Source organism: Miniopterus natalensis, chromosome 1 (assembly GCF_054644295.1).
Source record: "Miniopterus natalensis isolate mMinNat1 chromosome 1, mMinNat1.hap1, whole genome shotgun sequence".
NCBI lineage: Eukaryota > Metazoa > Chordata > Mammalia > Chiroptera > Miniopteridae > Miniopterus > Miniopterus natalensis.
This window is the reverse complement of record NC_142081.1, coordinates 181,248,582-181,276,314: the sequence shown is the minus strand read 5'-3', so window position 1 is coordinate 181,276,314 and position 27,733 is coordinate 181,248,582. Positions and strand designations below refer to the sequence as shown.

Below are 27,733 nucleotides of genomic sequence, written 5' to 3'. Positions count from 1 at the left end.
CGGCTCTCACCATTCCAGGGCTGTCCTGCCCACTTCTCAGCTCTGAAAGGGAACCAAGGAAAAGAGAAAGAGTGATGGGAAGAAGTATGTTTAGTGATGATAGCTGTCATTTAATGAGAAATTTCTGTGTCCCCTCATTGTGTTAACTACTTTTGCTTTTTTTGGACCTTCCAGTGCTAAGTAGTCAATTAATGTTTATTTAATCTTATCAACCACGTAATGATTCAAGTCTCACACCAAGTTTCTATGAATACTTTTCATTGGGTACCTTACATCCATCATATATGACCATATAGTGAGAGTCATCACTGTTGAAAATAGAAGAAATGTTGGCAATCAAATAGTAACACCAGTGTAAACACTTTTATTACCTTACATATTTTTACTCTATTCTGTTATCTAATATTTTAGTCATCATGGTTCGTATTAAAATGTTTTTATTTTAAACTAATTTATGGATATAAAAATCTTGGTTAACTTAAACTCTCTCCTTTACACAAACACAATAACATCCTAGTAGCTAAATCAAAGTAGTCTGGCTATTTCTATTTCATATGTTCATTTATTTTGTGCTCTTGATTCCACATATAAGTAAAATCATATGGTGTTTCTGTCTGACTTGTTTCACTTAGCATAATATCCTCTAGGTCTGTCGATGCCATTGCAAATGGTAAGATTTCATTCTTTTTAATGGCCAAGTAACATTCCATTATATATATGTACCACAACTTTTTTATCTACTTGTCTATTGATGGGCACTTGGGTTACTTCCATGTCTTGGCTATTGTCAATAATGCTGCAATGAACATAGGAGTGCATACATTCTTTTGAATTAAAGTTTTGGGTTTCTTCAGATGGAAACCCAGAAGTGGAATCACTGGAGGTGTGGGGGGACTGGGTGAAAAAGGTGAAGGGATTAAGAAGTAGAAATTGGTAGTCACAAAATAGTCATGGTATAAAGGGAATATAGTCAGTAATGTTGTAATAACTGTGTATGGTTCCAGGTGGATACTTAAATAATGGGGGGACCACTTTGTAAAGTATATAATTTTCTAACCACTATGCTGTGCACTTAAAACTAATACAAAATAATACTGAGTGTAAACTGCAATTGAAAAATAAATTTTTTTAAAAATAGGGAAAATAATCTGATACAAAAGCATGTGTTTGTCTAATTGTAATTCCATTCTTAAAAATAGTTGCTTTCTCCCAAAGCAGACAGACAGCTGAAAATTCTGACAACTTGTACATTACTGAGGACTTGGCTCTGACATCACTGTTATTGTCCTTCGTGATCTGTGCCACCCTGTCTGTGGCCTGTGATTGAGTTGCTGTGACACATCGTTTCAGAAAAAAACAAAACAAAGAAAGCAAAAAGTAGTCTGGCTAAACATAGATTCATAAAGCCTTTACAACATTCACGATTACCTAGAGAGAATAGAAAGACCTACCTTTTCCATACATACACTGCCTTCAGGATTTCTCTTCAGTACACTGAGTAAAATGTTGATCTCTGGCAATACGTAGCGATATAGAGCAGCTATGCATAGACCTTTAGTGTTCAATCATATAAGGTAATAGTCTCTCAATTTAAAGTCACCAGAATGTTTCTTGTAGAAGCTGCAGTTCTTTCAATGGAAGACTATTACACACACACACACACACACACACACACACACACACACACACACACACACACACACACCCGAAACACCCCCAAGACCTTAAGCATGGGGTGTGTAATCTATCTTCAGATTGAAATTCTGTGTATACATGATGTTCATAAACTGATTACATTGTAGCCCTATTTCCAAGGTAGGAAAAAAATGCAAAATAACCCTGGTTTCTTCCCCGATCCTGCTTCATTTAGGTGCCTAGGAAAGCACATTGGCTTAGGCTACTCAGATACTATTTGTTGCACAGTGAGTGCAGTTTGCAACTGTAGAAATAGTAAACCCCCTTCCCTGTCAAGCAGTGGACGTGTTGACCTTCCAGTCATTCCGAATCTCGTACGGTTGGAGTTGTAGGAATATTCAGGTGCGGTGCCGTCAGGCGTAGGCGCGGTTTACTGGGTTTGTATCTGGCTGCAGCTGTTACACTAGGCGTGTTTGCGTCATGTATCTCCATTGTAGGTTTCGAGGCTTTATCTCCTTCCTGAGTTCTGCTTATTTTGCATTTACTGGATGTTGTGGGTATAGTTACAACCATGAGTATCCTTGGGAAATTACTTAACCTCTCAGTGCTTTCATTTTCATAACTCTAAAGTTGTATCATCATTCCTCCTTTTAGGGTTGTTGTGAGAAATAAATTAATTGATAAATGTCAATAATGTAATTATAATAGGCACCACTTAATTAACACCCAGGATTTTGCATGATTACTAAGTTATTTACATAATATTACTGATTATGAGGAAGCCACTACCATTATCTCCCTTTTACTGATGAGGAAACTGAAGCTCAGAAAGGTTTATTAACTTGCCCAAGGTCACGCAGCTACTGTGTGGTGAAGGCAGAACTTACACCCTCTTCTCCCTAACTCTGAGCTCCAAGCTACTTGCTGTGCTCCAGTCATTGTAGACGCATTTACTAAACTTGCCTCAAATGCAGATTTCTGCAGTCAATGAAAAGCCTTCCCCCACCTAAAATGTATAAATTTTATCTGGAATATTTTAAATGCACCAATCGCTTTTATCCAACTGTGGAGCATATTAGGCTCAGTACATATGGCTTTAGGAGAAATTCTCTGTGAGGACAAACCATCTTTTTTGACAGACAAAACAATTTCTAAAAGATAGCTCTTAATGTTCTCTTTAATATGTGTGCTTAACTTTTAACTCAGTGTGCTTGTATTTGTCATCTACGAGTTTTTAGTGACACTGGAAGGTTTTAGTTCTGTCTTATGGTAATCGTAGGTGACACAGCACCAGTGAGTATCTGGTGCTCAGGATACTTTGGTAGCCCTGTGGTTACCCAGAAGCAGGGCTGCACATTTGTGTCTTGGCAGCTACTTTCCTGTGTCCCTTGAGTGACTTGAGACCTTACAAACTGCTGAGCCAGGTGCCCAGGGAGGGCCTGCTACTGAGCCTGGTTAAGGCCGCAGCATGCCCTGGCCTCTGGAGGAGGCCACTGAGTTCAGGCCTTTGGGCCAAGAAGCCCTGTGATTCCGTTTCGGTTTGCAGCCAGGGTTCCGGACTAGACAGAGCTACGTATTTTAACAAGCCTGATTAAACCCAGACCTCCTGACATTCCTGCACTCTAGGACTCCTTAAGTCCTGCCCTGAGAATCGTTTCTTTTTGAAACAAGCTGACCCAGTACATCAGTGAGTGATCTGGGTGTGAAGAGCGAAAGTGATGGCGGCTCTCCCTGTCAAACCTTCTCTCCTTCTCAGGATACGAGCTTGCTGGGTTCACCCCGTGTCTTCCTCGGGCCCTCCCTTTTTGTCGCTTTCCTCCTTGCTCTCTCTCCAGTTTTCCAGCAGGCCCCACATTTTCGGATGGTGTCTGCGCCTGGCTGCAGCCTAGCTCCTGGGCACCCCCTTCACCCGGCCTCACTCCGCCTGCCCTTCAGCTGTCAGCCTAAAGGCGGTTTCTCCCAGGAGCCTTCTCTGGGGCCCAGGTTCTGTGTCCCCGCCGTGCACGCCTAGCACTCTGCACTGGGGGTTTGGGGTGCTCGGCACCCTGAAATCACTAAGCCTGCAACTCGGCTGCAGGCCTGAGGGCAGGAGCCACGGTCGTCTCACTCAGGGCTGCACCCCCATTGCCTGACACGTAGGAGAGGCTCAGTAAATATTTTTTTGAACATAATAAATGAATGATTCATAGTCATTGGTTTATGTGTCAGTCTCCCGTACTGTGACTCCTACATGTTTTATTCCTCTTGGGACCCGAATGTCTAGCCTGATAATTGGTACATCGTAAGCCCTTAATAAGCGCCGGCTGAATTTCTTTCTGAAATGGTGTGTTTCTCTGACTTACCAAGGGCGGCTTCCTCCTCCCTCAGCTCACCTGTAACTATGAAAAAGGAATTAGGAGGGGGCTGGAAGGAACGCAGAAATGACACCCTCAGAAAATTGTACCTCTGTGAAAATGAAAAGGGGACTGCTCGTTCCGCCTGCAGGCGGGGCACCTGTGCGTGGCCAAATCCAACCAAGGCTTTTTCTTTTTTATGGGAAAAAAATCATTTGCTAATAACTGGTTGCTTGGAACTAATCTATGGTGGAAAAAATCAGCTCAGTGGCTGCCTCTGGGGATGGGGACAGGGACTGGGACTGACTGGGAAAGGAGATGAGGGAACTTTCAGGAGATAAAAATGTTCTATATTTAGCTTACAGTTTATTCCATACTGATAGAGGCATTTCGAAACTCAGCAAATGGTACACTCAGAATTTGTACACTTCACAGCATGTAAATTTTACCTTAAAAAGCAAATGAGAGAACTGTCAAATACGGAAGTCTATCAGATGACATGCATGGCTTGACATGTTATGGGTGGAGTATAGTGATGATGGCAATTTACTTTGAAATGCATATAATGCAAAAGACTGATGGAGAAAGAAACACAATAAAGCAAAAATGTAAAATATTAATCATAAATCTAAGTGGTAAGTATATGATTGTTTACCATGCTGTTCTCTCAACACTCCTTTATATTTGAAAGTTTTCACTGAAAAACATGGGGGGAAAGTGGTTGCTCGGCTTCATTTAGATGCAGGTATATTAGCAACCAAAAGTTAAGTGCTGATTTATCTCCAGGGAGTCCTTCAGTTATGCAAAGTCAGAAACGAAGATCATGGATAAAAGGTTAGGATGGAGTGATGATGAAATTCTAAAAATCTCAGGGAAATGGGGAAAGTTCACTTTATCTGGGATTGATCGACGCATTCATTCATTCAGTAAATACTTATGGAACTCACAGTATGTACCAGAAACCATTTAGACACACAAAAGAAAACAGACAAAAGTCTGGACTTCTTGGAGTTCATATTTTCATCATGGTTGCAAAGCAGTTCCTCCAAAGATGAGAAGAAAGGTGGTGGTTGGGGGATGGAGCCAGCAGGTGACAAGGTGGCAGTTCTGCTCCTGTTTCATGCCTGAGACTGGCCTTTGAAAGGACTAATAGCTCATTGAGTATAAAATGGATCAAGACACTGTGAACTGGAATGTGCCTGCAGTCCACTGAGGACGCCAGGCCCTTCACCCGAGACCCTTCTCCTTCATAGTGGGAATTAGCTTGCCCTCCAGAGGTAAAAAGAATTACTGTCTTTGATTTTCCTAACTTATGGTACAGTCTGCTCTGACACGTACAAACCCATGCTCTGCTCCTTGTAGTGAAGGAGGCAGAGTGGTGGTCAGGATTTTCACCACATGAATCACTTATTTCTTTAAAAAGAAATCTGAAGCCTGTAAGGCAAAACATTTGTTATATCTGGGTGGTGCATTACCTGCATGTTAAAAATTTTTTCAGAATTAAAAATTTCATAATTTAAATTACAGAAAAAAATGTTGAGACCCTATAATGGGAGTACCAATGATATCACTTAACCATGCACTATGTGGGACACTCTGTAATGCACTGAAGGGGGGAGGGAGGAAAAGCGAAAGGCAAATGTAACTATCAAAATAACATATAGCTCAAGTAAAAATGCTTTTCTTAATAGACTCATTGACAAAAGTATTCCTTCCTACAAAACAATATGCTGGAGGGGGGAAATGGCTGAAATGACCCTATTTATTCAGGAAACAATACTCACTAGTATTGCAATTTCTGACTTAAATTAATACTTTGATTTATATCATGTATTAGCGAGTAAATTGCTTATTTTTGAAAAAATGGTGCTTCTGTGCAAATATATGGTTTAAGCACATTACAAATGAGAACTGCTACTGATGACTCATGAAAAAATACAGATGTTATGTGGAACTTTCCAATTTATATCAGCCATAGCTAGATTATCTGTGGCAGTAAAACTGGAATATTGCAACCATGTTGAAGGTATTTGTCCCAAAATCTATCAACATTTGGACAACAACTTGAATTCTGGTTTAAGAGACTCATTACGAAAAGTCACTGGACACCTCAGGGATCAAAAAGAAAACAAGTGCCCGGGCGGGCGTGGCTCAGCGGTTGAGCATCGGCCTAGGATCCAGGAGATTGAGGTTTGATTCCCGGTCAGGGCACATGCCCGGGTTGCAGGCTCGATCCACAGTGGGGGGCGTGCAGGAGGCAGCTGATCAGTAGCTCTCATCATTGATGTTTCTATTTCTCTCTCTCTCTCTCCCTCCCTCTCTCTGAAATCAATAAAGATATATTTAAGAAAAAAAGTCAAAGCTAAAATATGAATGTAAAGCATATGTGGAATTAACATAAACACAATATAAACAACCAATTACTAATAATTTAGCACAATTGTATAACCTTTTTTCTAGAGCTTGGTTTTATTTAAATAGCTGACAAATAGGATTCATCTAATGCGATTGTGCCTGTTTCTTTATGTTTCAAACAAGAGTTCAGTTAATCCTGTGAAAACCCACCACTAATTTAGCTCTATTGTTTAATATCGTGTAACAAATGAAAATGGGCAGCTCACAGCAATTGCTACATTTCCACAATTCCTGCTGCTGTGCATATGGGCTGTGCCAGAGGAGACAGGAGAAATCCTGAGGCCTGAATTCTACGCCAGAATATAACCACGAACCCTCCACAGAAATAATAAGTGGCTGATTAAATTTCTGCACATGCTATCTTGAAAAATTAATACATAAGTTAGGCTGACAATTAGGAACACCATAAATAGCGTGTTTAATTTCATAGCTTGGCTACTGTAATCAATTTAACAACTGTTCCTCCCTCGTGCTGTGTTAATTTTCACCTCGGGGTTAAGTGACACTGGCCACAGCGGTCCTGGAACAGGAGGCATTTGCAGAAGGCTAATGTGTGAAATGAACTTTCTTGCACTAGCTTCATTCCCGTTGACATAAAGGATTCACATAACACAGTTCACACCAGAAAATACATTCTTTACTTTGTGCTGATTTTTTTCCTTTCGGTGTCACGAAACCACGTTAAGCTTGGGAGAGTGCAGGCAGTCGAGGTCCCTACTCCATAACGTTCGTGGAGACCTCCTCAGTAATGCCCCAGGTGCTTGGGCACTGTGCCACTGAACCTCACAGTGAGCACGTGGATAGTATCACGATCTCCGTCTCACACACGAGGAGACGCAGGGTCGCAGAGTAACTTGCAGAAGCGCACACGGATCTTCCTGGGCGATTCATGATTTGATCCCGGAGTCTCTGATTCCCTGCCCATCCACCACGTGCCCCTGTCTCCGCACATGCCAGCTGCAGGCTGACATCTACCTTGGTCCCTCCCGGAGGGGCTCTCCCACCCCAGGATGTGAGCGCTGGGTCACAGTCATGTAACGTGGCAAGAAAGAGCGAAGCGTGCTTTTCCAACTCGGGCATTGGGGGAAGCCTGGCACATGAGCACAAGTGTAATTTGGACGATACTTCAGCACTGGGATATCCGGGGATTTCATTCTCACTGCTGTTCCTGTTGACAAAAGCGCCGAGGACCAGATGCCAGCTGATGCCAGATAAAACACAACAGGACATAAAAATGATTAACTTGGCCAGTCATATGAGAAAGTTAAAAAGTTTTCTACACATGGCAGTTTGAATAATAAAAATATTATTTGAAAATAGCAGTTGTGCATTAAATGTGTGATGCTATGTTCTTTTTGTTCAGCCAACTAAATAGAGGAAAATTATTCTCTGTAGATTTCTACTGGCAACACCTTTAAATGACTCACCGACACACACAGGCTGATGGCCAGTGGAGTTCGTGAGTCTACCACCAAGATGCTTCAAATCCTCATAGGTATCTGATGAGTCTAAAAAGTCAGAGAAGTTCTCTTCAGCATAGGCTTGATGCTGCGAGACTTTAAAAACTGCAACATTATGTTTAACCCAAATACGATTATATAGGAAAAAAACCCCCAATGATTCAGCAGCCGTATTGAATTCATGCTATTGCTGATAAAATCTCCATTACCTTTTTGTAAATTTAATTTTAATTACATCAGTCTAGTGGGCTCCAAGCAGATATTTACTTTTAGTGTAATGGATTTTGAAGGGAAAATGTTCCATGAGAGCATTGAGCATTGAATATTTTATTTGAAAGCAGATGCTAAAAGTATTTTTATAACATTCACTATTGATACTTTGGAAAGAAGTGAAGTGACAGCACCCCTTAATGGATCAAAAGGAAACCGGCATGACTTTTAGCTGTGAGCAATATTTAGAAGTTCACACTAATAATAATAATATATTATTCATAAATGCCTTAGGGTGAGAGGGTAACTCTACTAAAACTTTGTTTTGCTGTTTTCTTCTGTGAAACTGTATGAAGTCCTTCGTGTGGTGTGATATCACCACGACAGTGCTCCCCGTCAGTGATGAGAGCAGACAAACATATCCGTAAATATACAGTGATCAGGTGTTTAAACTTATTCCAACATTAGAGTTAGGGCACCATCGATCACATGCCTTTGGTGTGGGCAGCCCCTCAGACTCTGCTGGAATGATGCCATTTCTTGAAAGCGGGGGAAACGTTCTCTGAACGCGAGCTCACTCTAGACCCTGACGTGCCTCAAACTGAACATCTGTGTGGGATATTTATCTGAACAGGATCACACAGCGTTCGTTTGGGGTTTTTTTAATGACGCTAAAGCTGAGATCTAACTCTCCTGAGTATTGGAAGGTAATACATGTGTTCCTGCCATAGTACCTTTGATGACTTCTCCCTAGAGCCCCAACAGTGAGGTTCATTCCCTTAGAAGATCGATACAGAGAACTGGGGCCTTACAGTGAGTCTTACCTGCCTCCCCTCCTGCCCCAAGCTCCCATCTGAGCAGGTGTCAGGACACTGAGGCATCCCGACATACATGGAGACCCGAACGGCATTGTCTAAAATGTCTATGCCTATTAAGCAGATTAAATCTATTTCTAAAAATGTGTTTTTCAAATGACTAGTCGATACTGGTCAGTGTCCAATCACTGGTCAAAAGGCGAGCGCTGGGACTAACGTTGACACTATTTCTCTGTCCCCCTGCCCCTCTCCCTCCCTCTCTGAAGCCATGAGAAAGATTATTGTTAATGTGTGGCACCACATGCCCCCTCGATTATAGATATTTGTACCCATGTCTGTTTGCCCATTAGACATGGAACTGTCTAACTGCAGGCCCATGTGGGGCGGATTTCTCACGTCCTCCACGCCTCTGGGACAGTGCTCTGCAGATGACAGTGATGCAATACATACGTGCAATACATATTTAATTCATTGGTGGTATCTAACAAATCCATGTTTGCTTTCAAAAGCAGTCATTATGGGAACTATTTTAATACCTATTTAATGTCTTCATAAGGATTGTTTTAGAACAGAAATGTCAATTTAAATATGATCTGATTTGCCAGTTGTTAATGAACATCAACCACGACATATGAATGTTTATCACTTTGGTATTTCATATGTTGCCAAATCGGTTAATTACCTTCTTCCCTGGCTGCGAACAGTACATTGCATTAATTACCTTTAGGATGGATCTCATACATTTGTACTTTTAGTTTATTTTGTAACCAGATGGTGAATTGTATGTTTATTTGGAGGACTGTGTTGACAGTGCGTAGCAAAAGAAATTTATATAAAGAATGAATAGTTGCTTTTACTAAAAATGTTAAGGTCTTTAAGTGCTTCCTTATTGATGTGGAAGAAGCCCTCATTTGTTATCTCTTCCAGCTGTTGCAAACCATGTATTATTGGTTAGTACTTAACAAATGCCAAGCCTGGCATTTGACACTGTGCCTTTTAAAAAAGAGAGAAAATTGGACTTCAGGAAACCAGAGGAAGTCTGTCAGTGAACATTCTTCTCTGTTCTAAACTAATCAAAAACACAGTTAAGGATTACAGGGAAATGTCAGAAGACAAGTCACAAATGTCACACAAGTCACAGGAAGTCTCCTGTCCAGCTTTACAGAAAGCAAGGCTCTCTGTTTGTTATCAGATGAGGGAAAGGAACAGAGGGGACCGCAGAGCTGATGCAGTGACGGGTGTGAGAGCTTCCAATTTTGCTGTAACGAACAATCTCCGATGTCCCCAGGGCATGCACAACAGTTTGGGGACTAGTGTTATGCCCTTGATACTTTTCTCTTTAGTGTACCACTCACAGGCAGGGATGCTAGGCTATTTCAGAGAAATCCTGGGTACCAAAGACCATAACCTAGGGTGGAATTTTCAGGATTGTCTCTCTTTATAAGCCCCACGCCCTCCCTCAAGTCCAAGCACTCATTTCAGCTCCCGTAGGACTCAGTTCATTTTTTTTCTGGTTTGGACAATATTCTTGTTTTTTTCTATGCCCACTTATAATTATGGAGGGGTTCGCTTTTGTTTCACTCCATCATGGTCATAGAAAGATCTTGTCTAATAGTAATGTTAGATGAAATTATTTATAGTCAACAAAATAGCACCACCACTTAGCTGTGAGAGCCAGGTCAGCGCCCATTTAGTAATAGCCAGGGACTGCTTTTTTTTTTCGTGTTTATTACTATTTTTTTTCTATTTGTAATTAATGTAAGCATCCTTACTGAGGTAGGTAGGTGGATGAAAATACAGGTGAATGGGAAGGAGAGAGCTCTTCCTTAAAATAATAAGTTAATTGAAAAATGTAAAAGGTGATGGAAATAAAAATCATTTGCCATCTATAGGTATTTTTCGGGCAAGAATCCTCAGTGGATGTTCTAACTAGTGAGTGAAAGGTTGAAGAGCAACCGTCTCAAGGAGTCTGAAAGCATTTCCTCCACTTGGGACTCAAAATTAGTCTTGTGTCTAGAATGTGCTCCTTTCAGTTTAATGTGGAATCATTTTCTATTTCTATAGGTACCTTAGTTTTGACTGTAAAACACAAGTTCCTTTGTGTTGGGGACCATGTGGTGTTTCCTTTGATTTTCTGACACCCAGCGGAGTGCTGGGTACATGGTGGGGCCCGGACAAGTGGAGGGCTGGCTCACTGATGAAATAATCAAAGCACTCATCAGCCAGGTGCAGGTAGAGCCCTGTCGGTGGAGGGACGGCTGGATTGTATAAAATCTTTTTCTTTCTTTCTTTTTTTTTTTTTTTTTTTTTTTAGCTAACTGACATGTAGGGCGAATTGCTTTTGTTCTGTATGTTCCTCTATGTGTATTCTTTTCTTTCCCATTTGATTATGAGAAGGAATTACTTTTACACCCCCCAAGTTCCCAGCACACAGAGGAACCTCGAAAGACTTGCAACTGGCAGACTGATTATGATACAAGACCCGTACGTTGTACTATGTCAAATTGAATGACTCGATGTGCCTCAGACACATGCACTTTTTAAGCCTATCTTCTAGAAGATACTCCCTCCTTTCTACCCGGCAAAATCGTCTATAGTTCAAGTCCTAAGCTAACTGTCATCTTCTGTGTTAAACTCACCCTGATCACCAGACAAAAAAAGAATTCCTCTCTCTCTGTGCTTCAGGAGAATTTTTCTTACACCTCTCCTCTAGAGCTCACTATGAAGAATTGGGAGTGACATTCTTAGCTGACTGCTGTTTGGCCCCAATCTACTGTGAGTGCTGAGGGCAGGGCTGCACCTTTATGTGTCTTTTATTTTGAGAGAAATACTGTAACAACCAATACATTTTAATGTGGCAACAAGCCCTTGTTGAGAACCGTGTGTGTGTGTGTGTGTGTGTGTGTGTGTGTGTGTGTGTGTGTGTGTGAAGTCATACAACTGGAGTGTGAAATTCAAATTATACATGATTTGAATGACTAGATCTGAGATGCCACGTGTAGTTCTTACTAAGTATTCTTTAAATAGGCTTCAACATGAAAGGAAGAGGGGAGAGGTGAGTTGTGTTAATTTGAAGAATTTTTTTCTTCTGAGAATTACAAGGAAACTGAAAACTGCAGTCACCAATTTTGCAGGGACTTCATTTTCTACGAATCATTTTGTAATAAATATGAAGCTATTTTTGAAAAGAAAAATGTCTTACTTTGTTGTAATAAAGCACAAACTAAGCATCTAAGCTTCTAGCAACTGTGCATGGTTGTAACATTAATATCTAGTTTAACGAGAGTCCTAGAAATTTTGATAAGCAGACTGAACAGAGAATAAAGACATTCGAAACATTGTTCCTGGAAAACATAAGGAACCAAGACAGTTTTAATTCTCATCATCTCTCATTTACATGCTAGTTTTATCTAGGATTTTAATTGTCTTTTAACCTCATAAATTAAGCGTTATTTCATGCAACCAAATTTTATAGGCTGAGCTATGTTTGTCAGTTTTTTTGGACACCAACACTTCTGGCATATCAGACCTTTACTTTTGGGACAACTTTCTTTTACCTGAAACATAGTGTTTAGAATTTTTTTTCTTGAAATAGCAGGAAACTCACTTTTCATTTTTCTAAAAGTATCCTCCTTTGCCCGTTTTCTTGAAAGATAATGCCGTTGGTTATTTATCCTAGGCTGACAGTTGTTTTCTTAGCGTAGTGAAGACAGCATTCCACAGTTTTTTGGCTTCTATTGTTGCTGATGACATGTCCGCAGAAAATATACTTGTCATGATGCTGTAGGTAATTCGCTTTTTTTATCTGGCTGTTTTTAAGATCTCTTGCTTTTGGTGTTTTGTATTTTCACTATGCAGTGTAATTTCTATATTTATGTGGAATTCTTTATATTTGTTATGCAATACTTATGAGTATGTGTACATTTATAATTGTTATATCATGCCTCTTTTTTCCCTCTGGTAATATTTCCTAAACCTGTTTTGTCTGATATATATTCAGTCTGCTTTTGGTTACTGTTTGTGTGTGATATTTTTCTACCTTTTTCTTTTCAACCTATTTGTATTTTTAAATCTAAAGTGTGTCACTTGTAGACAGTAAAGAGTTGGATATTTTTTGTTAATCTAGTCTGACATTCTCTTCCCGTTTGAATGTTTACTCCATTCTTATTTAAAGTAATTACTGATATGCTTGAATTTATTTCTGCCCTCTTGCTGTTTCTTTTCTATATAACTCATGTTATTTTCCTTCAGCTGTTTCCACGTCACTCTCTGTTAAGTGTTTTAGTGCACATTTTAGTTCCTTTGTTATTGTTTCCAGTGTTTGTTTAGTTATTTTTTAGTACTCTTGGGATTACAAAATATATCTCAATTTATTACACTTTAGGTGAATACTAATTTAATTCTGGTAAGACAGATACTTAATACCATTATAGCTCCATTTTCTCCTTCCTCCTTTTTGTTGTTATTGTCATATGTTACTTCTGTACACATGGATGTTAAAACCCAGCAATGCAATGTCATAATTATTACTTTATACAATCCTACATTTTTTTCCAGAAGTGTATAAAAGAATAGAGAAAAAAAGATATATGTATATAATTTTTTTATACATACTTACAAATTTACTTTTTCTAGTGCTTTTAATTTGTTACTGTTTGATGTCATTTTTTTTTCAGCTGAAGTTCTTTTATTCTTTAGTGTATCTTTAATGTAGATTGTCTATCAAAAGTTTCTCTCAATCTTTTAAAATTTTTAATGTTCTTATTTCATCTTTTTTCAATTTTACTGGGATGTAATTGAGAAAAAACTTGCACATATTTAAGATGTATGATTTGATGTTTTGATATACATATGCATTGTGAAATAATCATAACAATCAAACTATAACTAACATATTCATCACTTCACATAGTTGACCTTTTTTTCATTTTATTTCTTTTTTTATTGTGGTGAGAACACTGCAAATCTACCACTTTGGCAAACTTAAAGCGTATAATACAGGATAGTCACCTTGCTATTCATTAGATCTCCAGAACTTATTCATCTTTATAACTGAAATTGTACCCTTTAACTAGTATCTCCCTATTTCCCCCTTATCCAGCCCCTGGCAACCACTATTCTACTTTCTGCTTCTATTAGTTTAATTATTTTAGATTCTACATATAAGTGAAATCTTACAGTAATCGTCTTTCTATGTCTGGCTTATTTCACTTAGCATAATATCCTCCAGTTCTTTTCTTTACACAGTTTTGTTGGACATAGAATTCTTGGTTGACAGTTTTTTCCAGTACTTTGACTGTATCATTCCATGCCTTCTGGCTTTCCTTCCTTGTGATAAGACATCGGCCATTAATTTTATTGTTCTCCTGTATGTGAAGAGTCATTTTTCTCTCTTTGTATCTTTGGTTTCAACTGTTCAAGTATGTGTCTAAGTGTAGATCTCTTAGTGTTTATCCTACTTGGGCTCTTTTTAAAAAAAAAATTTTATATGTTCTTATTGACTTCAGAGAGAGGAAGGGAGAGGGAGAGAGAGATAGAAACATCAATTATGAGAGAGTCATTGATCAGCTGCCTCCTGCATGCCCCCTGTCAGGGACTGAGCCTGAAACCTGGGCATGTGCCCTAACCAGGAATCAAACTGTGATCTCCTGGATTACAGGTCGATGCTCAACCGCTGAGCCATGCAGCCAGGCTACTCGGGTTCTTTGAACATTTTGAATATGTAGATTAATGTTTTCCATTAAATTTGAGACATTTGGAAGTTATTTCTTCAAACTATTTTCCCTCCTTTTTCTTTCTCCTATCCTTCTGGGATTCCCTTTACATATGTATCACTACAATTAATGTTGTCCCACAGGTTTCTGGAACCTTGTTCATTTTTCTTTAATCTTTAAGCATAGTTACCTTACACCCTTTGAATGTATTTATAATAACTGTTTTGAAGTCTTTGTCAACTGTTTCCAGTATATGAACTCACTCAGGGACATTTTATTTCTCCTGATTGTGTTACATTTTTCTATATAGCTCATATTTGTTTTTGAAAACTGGATGTTTTAGGGTAATACATTGTAACAAATTTACTTCTGAGTGCTGTTTTTTTTCAATTTGTTTCTTTGTGTTTTTTTGGTTTGTTTAGTAACTTTCCTGGCCTAAGTCTATGGAATCAGTTTCCTACTGTGTGGGCTTCTGATGTCTCTGCCCAGGTTTTTGATGATGATGACGATGATGATGATAATGATGATGATGCCTGGCTTCCAAGGAGTCACTCACTTATCTGCATAGCTTGGTATTAGTCTCTGATTTGTCAGAATTTCTTTTCAGATACCTCAAGCCAATGAGACCTCTACTCTCTGGCAGGGGGTCTATGTGGGTTGGGGAACAGATACAATGTTTAGTCAGTGTTTAAATCTGCCCCAGCTTTTACTTTCCACTAGGCCTTCTCGTGTTTCCATTACCCATGTACACAGGCTCAAAGTCAGCCAGGAATATGTGGGTAATTTTTTAGTCTCTCTTGTGTTTGTGGGTAGCCTTCCCATCAGCCAGGAATTTGCTTGTGGGTAGGCTTCCCATCAGCCAGGAATTTGCGGAAAGCTCATCAAGGCCCTTGATGGCTGTTTATTTCCTTGATCTCTTTATTAAATATGGATGAAGCCACAGGCTAGCCGAGCCACTAGACTTCCCCATTTATTTACCTCTGAGACCACTACTGCTACTAAAAGTGATGGGCATGGACATTTCCCACGCTCAGCTCTAAATCAAGCAAGTCCTCTCTGGCCATGAAGTCATTGATATTCACAGCTTGGCCTTCTCTAAGATGGGGGTGGGTAGTGTGGTTAAGGGGGAGTGGGAGAAGCCCAGGCAAGAATCTTATAGACTCCACTGTTCTTTCTTACCCAAAGTCCAGTTGTTTTTCATGAATAATCACTTTCTGATTGGGTTTATGCTTTTGGTCTTTGGTTAGTTTACACTACTTTTACGTGCTTATTTTGACAGTTTTGTTCCATTTTATTATTGCCTATTGGGACGAAGATCTGCTAAGCTCTTGTCATATATTTTGTAACATCACCCCAGATTCACACATGACTATTAATGCTGTCAACATAATCAACTGTTATTTGAAAATGACATTGGATTTTGATTTATGTTAGCTTTATGGAGACAAATTAATTCTTTGGTTGGATTTAATTAATGTTTTTATTGTAACAGCATCTGCTCGTTCACTCTTTATTGGGATCTAACTATGTTCTGGGCTCTGCTCTAATTTCTGTGATGTGAAGATGGATGAGAAACCCCCTGCCTTCTATGAATTCACAGGTCTATTGGAGGAAACAAAACATAAGTAAATAATTATAATAAAGTACAATACATGAGATTATATAGGAGTGGGCAGAGTGCTGTGGGGTGACCTGGAGAGGACTTGTCTGTCTCTGCCTAGTAAGAATTCACAAAGTGTGCTGCCTTCTGTTGGGACTCAGAAGGGCAGGAGTCTGCTAAGCAGAGGGCATGTAATAGATTGGGAATTCTGAGCATGGAAAGCAGTGTGTGTTGAGACATGGTTCGGGTATAACTCATCTGAAGAATACTTTGGAGGGCACATGGTGAAGAGCAGTAGAAGCTGGCACTTAGCGAGAAGACACATTTACATCTTCTGAACATTTTGGCCTTGGTCCTCTTGGCCACCAGATGCCAGCTGGCGTCTTTAATGAGCAAATTTGTTTTTGCTTTTGTTTTGTCTGTGATGAGGGGTGACAGGTAACTGTTAATCAAAAAGGAGAACTCTCAGGGTTTAGAGATGGTGAGTGCAAAAATAGAGTGGACAAATTCAAAAGATGTTTATGATAAAATGGATAGGATTTGGTGATATTGAAATAAGGAAGGGTGACTGTGGGTGGTTGGACACAGAGGACTTAGAGGGAGAGGAGACAGCCTCTGGGAAGCCACCAAACAAGAAATCAACCCAAACGACGACAACAGAAGCCAGGTAGACGTCAAGATGAGTGACTGGCTAAGGGGACCAGGTAAAGAGGGAGAATCCAGGCAAGAGCAAATGTATAGAACCCCGGAGGCCAGGCTGCAATGACAGTTGTAAACAGAGGGTGTGTGGTGGATCCTAAGTAAATTTCCTGAGCTGCGAAAAAGGAAAAGATTTTATCTACAGTTCATGGTCTTAATTTTGGGTGAGGGAATGGTAGTAAGAGGTTCCAATCCAACACGATCATTTTGACACCTTTATTTTTAATAAAAGTTTGGAATTAATCCAAACCCTTCTTGAAGTAGGATAATGGTATTGATTAACAATTCTCCCCCAACTAATGCTCTTCCTGTGGGTAACTCAGACACTGCACAGAGACCTTCATTAACTCTGAAATCATTGAAGAATTATTTAGAAGGCAACTCCTTAAAAACCTAATTGTGCTGCCAGAGTGTTAATGTACCTTTTCTTAAAGCACTAAGGAGCTAGGCAGATACAAATGGATGCACTGACTATGTCTAAAGAGTAAATGATGACATATCTTGTCTCTCATCCATACTTTTTCAAGAGGTCCCTTTTTATGTCTGACATTCTGTAACTTAATTTTTCCTGTTCCTGACATTCTAATGTTTTTTAATTGCCAAATCCGGATTTGCTGTCAGTATGAATCAGGCTTTTTTATGTAATGAAGCCAGCTTATCTGTCACTGATCATAATTAATCCATTCTATCTTAAAGACTGTTTCATTTCCTGAACCAATCATTATCTATTAAAATAGAAGGGACAGTCTGAGTCACTTTTGTAATATTATTAGTAACACGGAATTCCTTGCACATACGTGCATAGGCTCCCTTCACATTCTTAGAAAGGTTCATTGTAACTTAGTAAAATGTATTAGTCTTCTGCCAGAAACACACAAACCACAAAAGAACTCAGTATTTCAATCTATTCACTTACCTCATGAAACCAACTTTGTAAATCCCATGGCTTTATTTTCCAGCATTTCACTTAGTCTTGATTCTGTATCTTTACAGTGACACATTATAATGTAGGCAGCCTTTCTCTTTCTGGAGATCATTACAGGAAAGCATCGCCTGTCAGCTCATTTTTATCACTGGTGCCCGGGTGGCTTTCCCATTCACGCATTCCTTAATTGAGCAGGGGATGCAGCAGTGAATGAGACAAAAGGAGGTCCTGGCTCTCTCTGAGTTCAGATTGCATTGGGGGAGACAGATAGTAAGCAGGTAAATACCAACAGCAGTGATGTGCAAAGAATTTAAATGACATAAGAGACAGCAGTGCGATAGATTGAGGGCTCGGAAAAGGGCTCTCTGAGGAGGTGGCATTCAAGATGACATTTGAATGACAGGTGATGCCATGAGATGATCAGAGCACTACGTGTTCTGGGAGAAAGTCACAGCTAGAGCCAAGGCCACAAGTGAGAATGTAATCTGGAGCCAAAGGTACACCATCTGGGGTGACAGGAACTGGGAAGGTGGTCAGAGATGAGCGGGGGGAGAGGGAGAACATTCAGGGTGCGGAGTGTGGATTTCATTTCAAGCTCCATGAAGAGCTGCTGGAAGGTTTTAAACAAGAGTGGTATGATATGATTTACTTTCTTTTTTTTAATTTCTTACCCTAGCATATTTTTTCCATTGATTTTTTTAGAGAGAATGAAAGGGAGGGAGGGAAGGAGGGGGAGAGAGAGAAACATTGATGTGAGAGCGACACATTGATTGGTTGCCTCGGCATGTGCCCTGACTGGGGATCGAGCCTGCAACTGAGGTAGGTGCCCTTGGCCAGAATCGAACCCAAGACCCTTCAGTCCGAGGACTGACACTCTAACCACTGTTCAGCTAGGGCTGATTTACATTTTTAAAAGATCAGTCTGGCTGCTCTCTGGAGAAAGGACTGAAGGGGCAAGTATGGGAACACAGAGAGCGAGTCCAGATGAGAGATGAGTTTGGCTTAAACCACAGGTGCAGAGAAGTGGACTGATTCGGGATTTGTTTAGAGATAGATGGAGAAAGATGACTTACTGAGGAGTTGGCTGTTGAAGGGTGTATTATAGAAGGGGATGGAAGTTGCTGCATTTCTCATTTTCAGAGATGGAGTCTTCGCACGTTGCATGTTTCCCGTGGTTAGAGCAAACTATGACACATGGTTCATTAGGTTCAAATCCAGATTCTCTAACTTAGTGGTCATATGACCTCCGGTAAGTCTCTTAGCTCCTCTGTCTTTTCATTTTCCTCTTATAAAAAATAAAGAATAATAATTTTACCTATATCATAGGGTTGTTGTCAGAGGTGACTGAGAAAATCCACGTAGAACTACTTAGCACACAACTAGACTCTGGTAAGCACTCAGTAAATGTTGGTAATTAGATACTTTATTTCTGTCTTACCCTCCTGACTATTGCCCATTCAGGTCTCAGTATCTAGTAATAAGACTTGCAATAAAAATTTTAAGAAACAATTTCTGGTCTTCATTTCATATATTTTCATGTACTATTTTGATAATTTTAAAAAGAATATCTTAACAATAACCTTGTTTAATATATTCTCAACTTCCACATCTGATAATTGTTTATTTTTAAAGTGACCTTTTGGTTATTTTGGGTTTAAACACCTGTAGCCTTTTACAGAGAGTGTTTTTCAGTACTGTCAGCTTCATTGTGAAGTTAGTGTTTTCAACCCTTAAAATGAGGTGAGGGATCCCAAGATTATATAAATTATATAAAATCATAAAAGCATGGATGCTGCATGGGTGGCTTTGGAATCCCTTTCTGTGCCATTAGAGCATTGTCCTGATACACCAAGGTTGCAGTTTTTTTGTTTTGTTTTGTTTTGTTTTGTTTTTTAAGGTTGCAGTTTTGATCCCAGGTCAGGGCACATACAAGAAGCAGCCAAATGATGCATAAATACGTGGAACAACAAATCAGTGTCTCTTCCCCCCTATCCCTCTCTCCCTCTCCCTCCCTCCTTCTCTGCCCCCCCAAATCAATAAATAAAATTTTTTTAAAACACACAAAAGCTTAATATAGCTCCTCCACCAGCGCCATAACAGCATGCGGGCGCAGCTCAAACGTACCACTCCTCAGCTTGGCCTGCCCGCTTTCCTTTGAACTTAGGTCCATGTTGGATCTACTGTTAGAAAGACTCTTTTCGGGTGGATTACAGGGTAATCTTGAAGACCTTGTATTGAATCTTCGGTTTCCATGTAAACACTGGTTCCTGTCGCTCTGTCAGGCTGCAGCTGCATTTCAGACTCTGGAGACTGGTTATTTACATCTCAAACCAGGCTTCCGAACAGCAGGAAAGTGGAGCAGGTCAACACAGCATATGGTCAGTTTTGCACGGACAGATGTGCTTGAGAATAACAAGGAAATTCTTTTAAATTGGTTCCTTAGTTATAAATGTGGCAGGCAAATGTTTCCTTGTTACGGCCGAGATTGAGGTGTATTGAGCAAATGGTGCTTTTCATGAGATAACACATTAACCTCATTTTTAAAAGTTTCTTGGGCCAGGAGGAGCCCCTCTGCTGTGAGAATCTTACACTGTCATTGATGCAGAGCATCGCCCTGCGTGGGTTGCTTTGGAATCCCTTTCTGTGCAAATGTTCAACATTAAGAACATACATAGTCTGTGGTTCTTATGGTTTCAGGGTCTCTGTTTCTTCTTGCAGTTTTTGATGACATGGAAAATAAAAAATACTTTATTTCAAAGCTCTGACACAGTGTGGCACCTGTAAAACAGTCCCCTCTCTGATACAGCAGAAGTCCCTAAGCCCAAGGCGGGAGGTGTTACTCTGTTAAACTGCTGGTCGTTTAATGTACAGTGTGTGGAATCTGCTAGTTTGGGGTGTTGGCTCCCACAATTTGCCTCTCTAATTATCGTGATGATTGCATGGATGCTGTCCTAAATTTTATAAAAGTCATAATATTTCTAAATACTATAGGAAACGGTGATAGAGTTTGGATTTTCTGAAAGTCAGAAACTAAATTAATGTCTGTGTGTGTGTGTATGTTTTGAAACTTATTGGGGCTAAAACGCCTGGTAGCCCTACAATTTTTCCTTCTGCCTTGTCCAAAGACAGTGGGGTTGTGGCTGTTGAAGAGCTCCACGTGAGGGTTCACGTGGGCGTGATGAACCCACTGTGGCCCTGGGCTCGGGTGGGCGTCGTCTCGGGCACCGACAGGCCGTGGTTTGACCCCCAGGCAGAGCACACACCCAGGTTGCATGTTCAGTCCCTGGTCAGGGATGTACGGGAGGCAACCGATCGATGTTTCACTCTCATGTCTGTGTTTCTCTCTCTCTCCCTTCCGCTCTAAAATCAGTGAAAGCATGTCCTCAGGTGAGAATTTAAAAACAAGAATCAACTGTGAACTCTCAGTTCTGCCAGCACACACACAAGTGAGCAGTGGGGCTCCCCTCCATCCTGGGGGTTTCTAGTGTGTACCTGGTAGAGGACCTCTGCTCCCCCTGCTCAGTTAAGAGCAGGTCTCCCCCCATCAATTCACTGTGCAGCACCCCAACTTGATTATACTAATGTCAATGTTTATGTGTAAGCTTTCATTTTTTTCCAGAAGTGTGTATATGTGGACATAATTCACTTTCTATGTGTGTTTTTTTTTTCCTATCACAGACACGGGAGCAGAAAGACAGGCACTAAGAGAAAATGTGTATCCTAAATTGAGAGAATTCTGCAGAGAAAATTATGGATTAGAATTTCAGGTAACTCTGATATTCATTTCATTTTTAATTATGTCAGCTAAATAACTAATATTGTGTTTGTTTCTTGTCACAACTTACGTGCTATAACAGACAAATTTTAACCCCTAAAAATGTCATTCCTGTAAGTGTGGGTCGAAAGAAACACTGGAAAATTGAGATAAAATATTTAGTCATTTTTCATGGCTTTTGGGGTTTTTTTAATCCTCACTGAGGATATTTTTTCCATTGCTTTTCAGAGAGAGAGGGAAGGAGGAAGGGCTGGAGGGAGGGAGAGAAAGGGAAACATCAATGTGAGAGAGACACATTGATTGGTTCCTCCCCAGCTCACCCTGACCGGGGCTGGGAATCAAACCTGCAACCAAGTTACGTGCCCTTGACCAGAATCAAACCTAAGACCCTTCATTCTGAGGGCCAACACTAATCACTGAGCAAAACCTGCTAGGGCCACTTTTCATGTTTTGCACTTTTATGCTCTGTCTCTTGGACCCTCCCTGCCTGTTATTGGCTTGTCTTCCTTCAAACCATGTTTATTTGCTTTTTTGACAGTTTCCACTCTTATGAAAAAGGTGAAGGTTGTTGAGCACCTGCCTCTAAGCTCTGGTCTCTAAAAATGTTTTGCATCTTAAAATTGGGACCAACTTCCTTACAGGTGTTTCCTTTTAGCAGTCTAGCCAGTCCTTGTCTTCTGTCTTACTCACATTGCAGGATGTCCCTTTTCCTGAGCATTTCAGGGATTTGCCATTTACCAAAAAAATTAAAGCAACCTTTCAAGAGACAGTAACTGCGCATGTCATTGCTAAAGTTTATGAAAACCCTGGCATTTGTAGACTCCGTTGATTTTGCCATCTAATAGAAAAGTGCTTGAAAACTTGGACATCTCTTGGACATCCAGAGATTGCAAAAATAAATGGCTCTGGCACCAGATAACATTTAGACAGAGTTTTTCAACCTTGTATATAATGGAAATCTTAATTCTTCAGTGCTGTATCTTAGCTATATATTTACATTGTTAAGTGAGGAAATGTGTAGTAGGGCTTTGTGGTGTAGGAGTGCAAAATGCACCAATTAGTGGAAGAAAAATCTCACCCTTGTTTCCTCCTGTATAGATATTTTATCTTGGTAGACCTCATGATGCCTTCTAATATGATGCATAAAATAATAGTCTCAAAGGACTTCAATCTCAATGCATAGTGTCAGTCAGCCGCAAGGCATTGACATACATATTGAATAGTTATTCATAAGGTACCATTTGCTTGATAACTTATGAACCTAAATTAAATTGCTCGTTGTGAATTTAGCATTACCTTCTTTGAGGAATCTGGTTCTGCTGATAACAGGGTCTCAACTGTTACAAAAATGTTGATCTGTCAGGTCCCAAAGACAGAGACAACCTTGGGGACTCAGTTGCTGTAGAGCAAGAAATGCGTGCAAGCATATTAATCTCGTCTTTGAGGGAGGTCGGGGTTGCATCATTTTTGTCAGTAGAGGGAGGAAGTCTTTGAACTACAGAACAGCTTCCATAAAACATGGTATTGATTAGGATTGACTAAGGAGAAAAATAAAGAAGTATATTTTCTAAATTACAGGCAGGCATAGAAGACAGATAAAGCCAAAGGAAAACTATAGCAAGCCAGGGTCGTAGAATAAATTGATGGCAAGGATCGTTCTAGACAGGTTCAGTGACTCAGTTGATGAGATGCTGGACAGCAGTGGAAACAGCGTTGGGCAAAGCAGACATGGAACTGAGCCCCAGCTGTCCAAGGGACAACCCGCCAGGCCTTCAGTTTGGTGTCTAAAATGGAGATGGTGACAGCTTACAGGTCTGAGGTTGTGCTAAGAGTAAAATATGCATGGTTCATTTGCTTTCCAGAGTCTAAGCTTAGCAGGAGCTCAAAAAATAAACGGTGCCTTCTAAGAATATACATTTTGGTATGGTCTTTTCTGGTAGGTTGATTATAGATCTCCATGAGGATATGTTTTCTAGAGAGATGGTTCTCTTTTCAACTGCAACAAGATATGGTGCCAGAAGCTTCATGAAAAAACCAGTTTACCCCCACAGTAGTCTGGATTCCATCCTTGGTTGTACAGTGAGCCCAGGAGAAATGAATTTCCTTGAGTTACTCAAACATCCTGATCTGTTGCATGCCTCTTGCCTTTGCTGATGTTCTCCATCTGCAATGTTTTTCAGTCCGTTTCTTCCCCTGCATCACCTCCTAAGTCCTGCTTGTCCCCAAAGCCTTCCCATCTGACCGTAAGTCATGCCCTCTCCTCTTGCCCACTGCCCTGCAGCTCCGTGTCCTCCATGTGGTTCCTTGAACACTTCAAGCCCATTCCCACTTAAGGATTTTGCCCTGGATGTTTTGTCTCTGTAGGAATGGCTCACCTCCTCACCTTCTTAGTGTCCTTCAGGTCTCCACTGAAATGTCACTTCCCTGGTGACCCAATCTTGGGTACTCTTTTACGTTGCCCTATTTTATTCTTTACGTTGCATGTATCAGTGTTGTATCTTTTTCCCGTTTACTCATGTATTGGCTCGCTTACTGTCTTTATTGTGTTAATCTTTTCCCAAGAGTCAGTCAAGTATCTGGCACATAGTAGGCTATTTAGTTAAATCTTTATTAAACTAAATTGATAGGATATAGAGTTACATTTTAAGCTAGGCCACATAACTTTATCTATATGCCTGTGTGACAGGCCGTTTTCTAGTATTTCCTTTTATTTTTTCATTGAAACTAAGATACATAATGAAAATGCACCAGACTCTCTGATCATGGGAGCTTCAGTTCTGTGTGTAATATATGTAGGTTGAATGATCAGAGATGGAAACAACTGAGTGGAAAGATATCAACCCCACTCAGAGTAGAGAGCACACATGGCTTCAGTAAAAGACAAGGTGTTTAATTATATGTTACTTGATTTGCCAGTGTTCAGCAAGGGCACTTACTTTCCCCTTACCTTTGCCGGTGTGTTTCTTAGAAGTTCGCCTTTTCTTCCCATGTCACTCAGGCTTCCTTTTCTTAACAGCTGAATGACTATGGCAACCTTTTCCCAACCTTTCCTTCCCCTGGGTGTTTTCATGTTCTGGTCCAGACTCTACACAGCTGCTCAGATCATCTTCCTTAAATAGTATTCACCAGATTTCATTCATTATTCTAAGATGCCTGTGTTTTTTCCCCATTTTGACATCTCAGAAATCAGGATTTGTCTTACAAATAAGTGGTGTGGCATATGTGATGGTGTAATTGGCAGTGTGTCTCTCTTTTAGTGGAACGTACAATGTTAGAGCAGCCTACGCTGATATTTTAGATTCAATAAATTGCAGCACATCATGTCATTTATGGGGTTTAGTGGAAACAGCATAAATTTTTCTGTTAGACTAGGATTCAAATTCTGGGTCTACAGATTACCATTCCTGTGACACTGGGCAGAGTGCTTGATCTCGGACACATAGTTGACCTCTCTGTAAAATGAATGGGACAGAAAACCCACCATGAATGGGACAGTGTTTCTTTCCCAGGATCGTTAGGAGAATTCAGTGCAGTAACAGTGTCTGGCACACGGAAGGCACTCCACCCGAGGACGGCCGGAGACTCGGGCAGGAGGCCCGTGCTCCTTTTTGACCAAGTGAAGTAGGTACATTCTCTGTGCACATCACGGTTGTAGATTCAGTTACATTATGTGAGTCTCCCATTAGTTCGACCTCACTGATATTTACTGCATTGGGCAGTTGCTCAGCCTCCCCCCGAAGGCTCTCCATTAGCTGCCCCACCTGCTTTCCGCCGCAGCCGCCCTGCCCAGGGGAGCCTGCCGCCTGCTCTGCACACTCCCCCCTGCCCGCCCGCCCGCCCAGGACTCCCGGGGCGCATGTTGCCTCCCGAGCTGCCAGAATGCACCTGGGCTTTGTAATGACAGGACCTGTGTGATGCCCTTGGTCCTCCCTCCACACTGTCGGCCACTCCGCCCCGCCCGCCGCCTCGTAGTCATGTGCGCTTCTCAGGCGGCATGCACACCCTGCACCGAACCACGCACCCTCTCTCAGGAATGCACCCCCCCCCGCTGAACCATGCACCATCTCAGGAATGCACACCCCACACCGAACCACGCACCGTCTCTCAGGAATGCACACCCCGCACTGAACCACGCACCATCTCAGGAATGCACACCCTGCACTGAACCACGCACCATCTCAGGAATGCACACCCCCCGCTGAACCACGCACCATCTCTCAGGAATGCACACCCCCAGCTGAACCACGCACCATCGCTCTGCAGCACCCAGTTCGTCTCGCTCTTCACATCGCTGTCCTGTCTGTCGAAGCCCGAGCAGGCCTTGCCAAGTTGATATTCTGTGGGAATATTATAAGCATGTTCCAGATCTTTCTCCCATCCATGAGCCAATCCATAAAAAGGGGGCAGGGGGGTGAAGAGAGACGGGGAAGGGACAGAAAGCACTGTGTCATACCTGACCTCCCGCTACTCCAGCTTGATTGTAACCGTCAGCCCACTGTTTCTGCAGCGTGGATGGCTCTTCTGGAGTCCTCATGCCTCACTGCCCGAGACAGCATTTTGTTAACTTGCATGTGTGTATTGGTAACCTCCTGCCTAATATGTGTCCTACAAAGCAGTGGCTCTGTGGGAGGGCCAGAATTTACTTTGCTGAACATTTAGTTCTGCTCAGTTGTGGCTGTCTGCTTGCCCCAACACTGGAAATCACCCAGTAAGATGAACCCTTTAATAAACAGAAGGAGGGATCCCATTTGCAGGTTGGACATTTAAGTGTCCCAGTTGGGTACAATCACCATGAAGCTTTTCTCAAATTCTGAGCACACTATAGCTATTTCTTTCCATTTTCATTTTTTATTTCTTATAGGAAGGAGAGGAGAGCTTTTAACAGGTCATTGCCCAATAAAAAGAATGTTCATTTAAGAGATTTACTTTGTCAATAATTAGTTATGAACCACTGAAAAGTAACTGAAACTCAGCTTTCTTCTACCTCATCCTTGTTTCCTTTCAGCTTCCAAAATTATGATGCTGTGACCTCATCTCTAAGTGGGCAGCCATGTCACACTTGTGGTGCTGTTCTGTCTAGAAGTTTCTCTTACCCTCTGAAGGGCAGCCTCCTGTGCACGTATCCTTCCACTTTAGACTCCCATCTTTCTCCCTCACTGATGTCTACCCTAGTTCCCCACGGATTGCTCCCACGGGCTTTATTCATTTATTCGCAGGCTTCCTTGAGCCTCTGCTCTGCCCCAGGTGGAGTTGTGGCTGTGGGGGACACATAGAGCTGAAAACACATGGCTCCTGCCCTCGTGGAGTTTACAGTCTCACAGACAAGATGGTCCTGAACAACAGCGCCCAGGGCGATGCTTGCTGCAAAGGACGTACAGGGCCGATGCTGGGTGTTCACTCAGTCACATGCTTTGTCGAGGCCACATGTCCCGCCCCTGAAGGGAACTGGCACCTCGCCGCAGCCTGGCTGAGCGTCCTGTGTGCCGTGAGCTCTCCAGTTTATTGTGCTCCTTACAGGGGCACTGTGGCTTCTGGCCTCTCGCTCCTTTTCTGCTTCCAGCAACAACTGGTACCTTCTCTGTGCCTCCATGTTCATTAAGCCTTAATAGTCAGAGGCCTGCCCTAGTTTAGGGCTCAGGTCTTCCTTACCATCCCGTAATTGTTAAAACTGTCCAGAGGCTAACTCTGCCAAGACAGAGAGCTTCAGGTCTGAGCAGTTTGCTGTCTGTGTGCCTTTGGATGGAGTGTTATCCTACCTCATGCCATGGGACCCTTTCTATCTGGTGATTGTGTATGACCACTGGGGCCAGCTGGTCCCTCCTGGGCTTGATATAGGACTTGATTTTCCCAGGAATGTGTATCTTAGTCATACTCCCTGTGTCTCATGACCAACAGAATAATTGCAGGTGACCTAAACTCAGTATTTGCAGTAGTTCTAGGTGTGGATATGGATCATGTGGATCTGAAGAGGGGTTTTTATTTCTTGTATCCCATTAATCTGGGGAAAGTCATTCTAACTAGAGTGAGAATTACCACATCTATAAAGCATAGCTCACCGCTGGTAAACAGTATCTGACAAACCTAGTCTGAGGTTTAAGATTCCTCCCTGCTCACCCTCTCCTGTGAGATGCATCTAGTAATGGGAAACAACT

General features: G+C 41.3%; 1 protein-coding gene across 1 annotated transcript in view; it reads left to right on the top strand.

The window, feature by feature from the left end:
- Positions 1-27,733, top strand: part of NWD2 (NACHT and WD repeat domain containing 2) — a 126,009-nt gene that overhangs the window by 32,238 nt on the left and 66,038 nt on the right. Inside the window, exon 2 of the mRNA XM_016206335.2 lies at positions 21,485-21,573. Coding sequence (XP_016061821.2) covers positions 21,485-21,573 — 89 coding nt within the window. The remainder of the gene's footprint in view (positions 1-21,484; positions 21,574-27,733) is intronic.